General features: G+C 69.7%; 1 protein-coding gene across 2 annotated transcripts; it reads left to right on the top strand.

Annotated features, from left to right (window-relative positions):
• Positions 1–3,376: 3,376 nt before the first annotated feature.
• Positions 3,377–7,087, top strand: SMPD1 (sphingomyelin phosphodiesterase 1). 2 transcript variants are annotated; one of them, XM_082337835.1, is made up of 6 exons: positions 3,377–3,601; positions 4,354–5,117; positions 5,671–5,842; positions 5,925–6,001; positions 6,300–6,445; positions 6,533–7,087. In XM_082337835.1, the coding sequence occupies exons 1-6, from the start codon at positions 3,383–3,385 to the stop codon at positions 6,940–6,942; spliced, it is 1,788 nt and encodes a 595-aa protein (XP_082193961.1). In that variant the 5' UTR covers positions 3,377–3,382; the 3' UTR covers positions 6,943–7,087. The 2 variants fall into 2 exon arrangements, with proteins under 2 accessions (XP_082193961.1, XP_082193962.1); XM_082337836.1 differs by lacking the exon at positions 6,300–6,445 and having other exon boundaries at positions 5,747–5,842.
• Positions 7,088–7,210: the final 123 nt, after the last annotated feature.

Raw genomic sequence — 7,210 nt, 5'->3', positions numbered from 1 at the left:
GACCCCATCTCCCACAGTGCCCACAGGACCCCATCTCCCACAGTGCCCACAGGACCCCATCTCCCACAGTGCCCACAGGACCCCATCTCCCACAGAGCCCACAGGACCCCATCTCCCACAGTGCCCACAGGACCCCATCTCCCACAGTGCCCACAGGACTCCATCTCCCACAGTGCCCACAGGACTCCATCTCCCACAGAGCCCACAGGACTCCATCTCCCACAGTGCCCAGGGACCCCATCTCCCACAGAGCCCACAGGACCCCATCTCCCACAGAGCCCACAGGACCCCATCTCCCACAGAGCCCAGGGACCCCATCTCCCACAGTGCCCACAGGACCCCATCTCCCACAGAGCCCACAGGACTCCATCTCCCACAGTGCCCAGGGACCCCATCTCCCACAGAGCCCACAGGACCCCATCTCCCACAGTGCCCACAGGACCCCATCTCCCACAGAGCCCACAGGACTCCATCTCCCACAGTGCCCAGGGACCCCATCTCCCACAGAGCCCACAGGACCCCATCTCCCACAGTGCCCACAGGACCCCATCTCCCACAGTGCCCACAGGACCCCATCTCCCACAGAGCCCACAGGACCCCATCTCCCACAGTGCCCACAGGACTCCATCTCCCACAGAGCCCACAGGACCCCATCTCCCACAGAGCCCACAGGACCCCATCTCCCACAGTGCCCACAGGACTCCATCTCCCACAGAGCCCACAGGACTCCATCTCCCACAGAGCCCACAGGACCCCATCTCCCACAGTGCCCAGGGACCCCATCTCCCACAGTGCCCACAGGACCCCATCTCCCACAGAGCCCACAGGACCCCATCTCCCACAGAGCCCACAGGACCCCATCTCCCACAGTGCCCACAGGACTCCATCTCCCACAGAGCCCCTCGCGGACCCCATCTCCCACAGTGCCCAGGGACCCCATCTCCCACAGAGCCCACAGGACTCCATCTCCCACAGAGCCCACAGGACCCCATCTCCCACAGTGCCCACAGGACCCCATCTCCCACAGTGCCCAGGGACCCCATCTCCCACAGTGCCCACAGGACTCCATCTCCCACAGTGCCCACAGGACTCCATCTCCCACAGAGCCCAGGGACCCCATCTCCCACAGTGCCCACAGGACTCCATCTCCCACAGAGCCCACAGGACTCCATCTCCCACAGAGCCCACAGGACCCCATCTCCCACAGTGCCCACAGGACCCCATCTCCCACAGTGCCCACAGGACTCCATCTCCCACAGAGCCCACAGGACCCCATCTCCCACAGTGCCCAGGGACCCCATCTCCCACAGAGCCCACAGGACTCCATCTCCCACAGAGCCCACAGGACCCCATCTCCCACAGTGCCCAGGGACCCCATCTCCCACAGTGCCCACAGGACCCCATCTCCCACAGAGCCCACAGGACCCCATCTCCCACAGAGCCCACAGGACCCCATCTCCCACAGTGCCCACAGGACTCCATCTCCCACAGTGCCCACAGGACCCCATCTCCCACAGTGCCCAGGGACCCCATCTCCCACAGTGCCCACAGGACCCCATCTCCCACAGTGCCCACAGGACTCCATCTCCCACAGTGCCCAGGGACCCCATCTCCCACAGTGCCCAGGGACCCCATCTCCCACAGAGCCCACAGGACCCCATCTCCCACAGTGCCCAGGGACCCCATCTCCCACAGAGCCCACAGGACCCCATCTCCCACAGAGCCCACAGGACTCCATCTCCCACAGAGCCCACAGGACCCCATCTCCCACAGTGCCCACAGGACCCCATCTCCCACAGTGCCCACAGGACCCCATCTCCCACAGAGCCCCTCGCGGACCCCATCTCCCACAGTGCCCACAGGACCCCATCTCCCACAGAGCCCACAGGACTCCATCTCCCACAGTGCCCACAGGACTCCATCTCCCACAGTGCCCACAGGACCCCATCTCCCACAGAGCCCACAGGACCCCATCTCCCACAGAGCCCACAGGACCCCATCTCCCACAGTGCCCACAGGACCCCATCTCCCACAGAGCCCCTCGCGGACCCCATCTCCCACAGTGCCCACAGGACCCCATCTCCCACAGTGCCCAGGGACCCCATCTCCCACAGTGCCCACAGGACCCCATCTCCCACAGTGCCCACAGGACCCCATCTCCCACAGAGCCCACAGGACTCCATCTCCCACAGTGCCCAGGGACCCCATCTCCCACAGAGCCTACAGGACCCCATCTCCCACAGAGCCCACAGGACCCCATCTCCCACAGAGCCCACAGGACCCCATCTCCCACAGAGCCCACAGGACTCCATCTCCCACAGAGCCCACAGGACCCCATCTCCCACAGAGCCCACAGGACTCCATCTCCCACAGAGCCCACAGGACCCCATCTCCCACAGTGCCCAGGGACCCCATCTCCCACAGAGCCCACAGGACCCCATCTCCCACAGAGCCCACAGGACCCCATCTCCCACAGTGCCCACAGGACCCCATCTCCCACAGAGCCCCTCGCGGACCCCATCTCCCACAGAGCCCACAGGACCCCATCTCCCACAGAGCCCACAGGACTCCATCTCCCACAGTGCCCACAGGACTCCATCTCCCACAGAGCCCACAGGACCCCATCTCCCACAGTGCCCACAGGACCCCATCTCCCACAGTGCCCACAGGACCCCATCTCCCACAGTGCCCACAGGACCCCATCTCCCACAGTGCCCAGGGACCCCATCTCCCACAGTGCCCACAGGACCCCATCTCCCACAGTGCCCACAGGACCCCATCTCCCACAGTGCCCACAGGACCCCATCTCCCACAGAGCCCCTCGCGGACCCCATCTCCCACAGAGCCCACAGGACCCCATCTCCCACAGTGCCCAGGGACCCCATCTCCCACAGAGCCCACAGGACTCCATCTCCCACAGTGCCCACAGGACCCCATCTCCCACAGAGCCCACAGGACTCCATCTCCCACAGTGCCCACAGGACTCCATCTCCCACAGAGCCCACAGGACCCCATCTCCCACAGTGCCCACAGGACCCCATCTCCCACAGTGCCCACAGGACCCCATCTCCCACAGTGCCCAGGGACCCCATCTCCCACAGTGCCCACAGGACCCCATCTCCCACAGTGCCCACAGGACCCCATCTCCCACAGAGCCCACAGGACTCCATCTCCCACAGTGCCCAGGGACCCCATCTCCCACAGAGCCCACAGGACCCCATCTCCCACAGAGCCCCTCGCGGACCCCATCTCCCATCCTGCCCCTGGCGCCATTTAAAGGCGCCGCCGTCTCCCCCCGCCCCTGTTCCCGCCCCCCCGGTGCCGGCCCCCCCCCGGCCCCGCCCCGCCGCGCCCCGCCCGGCGGCGGAGGCCTCGTTCCGCCATGGCGGCGCGGGCTCGGGGCGCCGGCCCGGCCCTGCCGCTGCCGCTGCCGCTGCCGCTGGTGCTGTCGCTGTCGCTGTCGCTGTCGCTGTCGCTGTCGGCGGGGTCGCCCCCTGCCGGGGCGGAGCCGTTCCTCGCGGCGGCCCCGCGCTGGGGCTGGCGGAACGTGTCGTGCCCGGCCTGCCGGCTGCTCTTCGGGGCGCTGGGCCTGGCGCTGCAGGTGCGGACGGGACCGGACGGGACCGGACGGGACGGGCAGAGCGGGGCCAGCGTGGTCCGGGACAGGAACGGGTTCAGGGGAGGACAGGGACAGGAGGGGAAGGGCTGGAGACGGGGACGGGACAGGGATGGGGACAGGACGGGGACGGGCTGGAGATGGGGACGGGACAGGTCAGGACGGGGCTGGGACAGGACAGGGCCAGGGCCAGGACGGGACAGGGACAGGACAGGGACAGGCTGGAGATGGGGACAGGGACAGGTCGGAACAGGTCAGGAGAGGGCTGGGACAGGACAGGGACAGGACAGGACAGAGACGCTGGAGATGGGGACAGGGACAGAAGGGGAAGGGCTGGAGACGGGAACAGGACAGGGACAAGACAGGACAGGGACAGGCTGGAGACAGGAGCGGGGATGGGGCCGGGCCAGGACCTCGTGACAGGCCCGGGGCTGGGGCAGGCTGGGGCACGTCGTGGCTTGTGATGGGCACGGGACCAGGACAGGGATGGGCCGGGACGGGCTGGGACAGGCCAGCAGCTCCGTGCTGAGGGACAGGGACAGGCTGGGGTGCAGCTGCGACGGGCCCCAGGGACCTCCCCCTTCCTTCCCCGAAAGGGGAACCAGACTGGGGCCCGGGCGTGGGGCGGGTGGAGGGGACTGGGCGGGTGTGGGTGCCCCGGCCCCGGGGCTCTGAGCCCAGTGGGTCTGGGCAGCCGGGGGCGAAGGGCAGCAGCCCAGCTGGTCCCTGCCCCGCAGATGGAGCCCAACGTGGCGCGCGTGGGGCGCGTGGCGGCCCGGCTGTGCCAGGACCTGCGGCTGGCGCGCCCCGACATCTGCCGGCAGGCCGTGCAGCTCTTCCAGCAAGACGTGGTGTCGGCCTGGGCCCGCTCCGTGCTCCGGCCCAGCGAGGCCTGCGGGCTGCTGCTGGGCCGGCGCTGTGGCCACTGGGACATCTTCAGTGCCTGGAACGTCTCCCTGCCCGCCACCCCCAAGCCACCGGTGCGGCCCCCGGCACCCCCGCCACCCGGCGCCCCCACCGCCCGCCTCCTCTTCCTCACCGACCTGCACTGGGATCGCCGCTACACGCCAGGCAGCGAGGCCGCCTGCCCTGACCCGCTCTGCTGCCGCGGTGCTGCCCGCCCCGGCCCTGGCGGTGCCGGCTTCTGGGGCGAGTACGGCAAGTGCGACCTGCCGCTGCACACCATTGAGGCGCTGCTGGCCCGGCTCCCCGGCACGGCCCCCTTCGCCGCCGCATACTGGACGGGCGACATCCCAGCACACGACGTCTGGCAGCAGAGCCGCCAGGACCAGCTGCTGGCCCTGCGCACCGTCACCGGGCTGCTGCGCCGGCACCTGGGCGCCCTGCCTGTCTACCCGGCCGTGGGCAACCACGAGGCCACTCCCGTCAATGCCTTTCCCCCGCCATATGTGCAGGGCAACCAGTCCTCCGCCTGGCTGTACGACGCCATGGCCGAGGCCTGGCAGGACTGGCTGCCTCCCCCAGCGCTGCAGACCCTCCGGTGGGGGCGGCTGTCGGCAGGGGCTGGGCAGGGGGCTCCGGGCTGGGGGGCTCCGGGCTAGCAGGGGCTCAGGGGGACTCAGGTCTGGGAGGGCACGGAGTGGTCTCCATACTGGGGGGGCTGGGGGGGGCCGGGCTAGCAAGGGCGAGGGGGGGGCTCAGAGCTGGGAGGGCAAGGGGGGCTCAGGACTGGGAGCTTTGGGCTGGGGGGACTCGGCGGGGTTCAGGGCTGGAAGGGCACAGAGTAGTCTCCGTACTTGGGGGGGCAAGGGGAGCCCCAGCCTAGCAGGGGCTCGGTGCCGGGAGGGTGCAGGTGCCTCAGGTTAGCAGGGGCGAGGTGGGGGGCTCCATACTGGGAGGTGGGGGGGCTCATGGCTGGTAAGTGTGGGGTACTTCGGGCAGGCAGGGATGGGAGGGCTCCGGGGGTGCTGGGGGCAGGCAGGCAGAGGGGAGGGGGGTGCCAGGGTGGGCAGGGAGCCGGGGGGCCCAGGGTGGGCACGGGGACGTGCGGCATGGGGCAGGGGCAGGCAGTGCTCACCCCCCTGTCCCTGCAGGGCCGCCGGTTTCTACACGGTGCAGGTCTGGCCTGGGCTGCGCCTCGTCTCCCTCAACATGAATTTCTGCTCCCAGGCCAATTTCTGGCTCCTCATCAACTCCACCGACCCCGCGGGGCAGCTGCAGTGGCTGGTGGGGGTCCTGGCGGCCGCCGAGCAGGCGGGGGAGAAGGTGAGGGCGGGGGGGGCACCGGCCCTGCAGATGGGGGGGTCCCGGGCACCCCCCAGCCCCCCCGTCCTCCACTGCCTCCTAGGTGCACATCATCGGGCACATCCCCCCGGCCCACTGCCTGCGCAGCTGGAGCTGGAACTACTACCGCATCGTCAGCAGGTCAGCCCCGCGGACCCCCGCCCTGCGACGGCAGCAGCGGCGGCATGGGAGGGGACGGGGGGGACGGTGCTGTGCCGGAGTGTCCGCGGTCAGGAGCCCAAAGCTGCCGTGCCAGGCAGGGCTGTGCCGGAGCCAGCGCCGACAGGCACGGCCTGGACACATGGCGTCAGCTAAGCCCAGCGTAACGGGGGAGTCCGGGTCACGGGACCGGCTGCGCCATGCCGGCTGCCAGGCAGTGCGGTGGGGCCGGGGTGGAGGTCTGGGTGCCGGCAGCCCTCACCCCCCCGGCCCGGCGCAGGTTTGAGGGCACCATCGCGGCTCAGTTCTTCGGGCACACGCACGTGGACGAGTTTGAGATGTTCTACGACGAGGAGACGCTGACGCGCCCCGTCTCTGTCGCCTTCGTGGCCCCCAGCGTCACCACCTACATCAACCTCAACCCTGGTGCGCCCTGAGCCCCCGCCCCAGCGCAGCCCACCCCTCCGGCCGCGGTGCCGCTGCCTGCCCTGACCCAGCCCGCCCTGCCCACAGGCTACCGCGTGTACGAGGTGGATGGTGCCTACCCCGGCAGCTCCCACGCCGTGCTGGACCACGAGACCTTCATCCTCAACCTCACTGAGGCCAACGCGCCGGGGGCAGAGCCACGCTGGCAGCGCCTCTACCGCGCCCGCGAGGCCTACGGGCTGCCCAGCGCCTTCCCCGCCGACTGGGACCAGCTCATCCGCCGCTTCCAGGACGATGAGCGCCTCTTCCAGCGCTTCTGGTTCCTCTTCCACAAGGGCCACCCGCCCCGCGAGCCCTGCCTGGCCGCCTGCAAGGCAGCACTGCTCTGCGCCCTGCGCACCGGCCGCTCCGCCGACCCCAGCCTCTGCCAGCCCCTGCGCCCAGCGCTGCCCTTCCCACGCATCCAGGAGCTCTGGCGGCAGCGGCGGCTCTGCTGAGGCAGGATCGGGCCCTGGGACACAGGCAGTGCCCGGGCCCGGTGTGGACAGGCGAGGGCTGAGGCAGGTCCCTGCCTGTCCTGGTGCTCCCGGTGCTTCCAGCAGCTGCCGCCCCTGCCTGCGGCACAATAAAGGTGTGATGGACCCAGCGGCTCCTGCCCGAGGCCCTGCGGGATGTGCCGGGAGGGCACGCGGCCCCGCTGCTCCTCCTCATCCTCCTCCGGGCGGGTGCCGCAGCGCGAGGGGCCAGGCCAGGCTGGTGGAATGG

The sequence above is a fragment of the Platalea leucorodia genome (genome assembly GCF_965183815.1).
Source record: "Platalea leucorodia genome assembly, chromosome: 2".
NCBI lineage: Eukaryota > Metazoa > Chordata > Aves > Pelecaniformes > Threskiornithidae > Platalea > Platalea leucorodia.
Note: the sequence above shows the minus strand (reverse complement) of the source record. Positions and strands in the feature narration are given on the sequence as shown.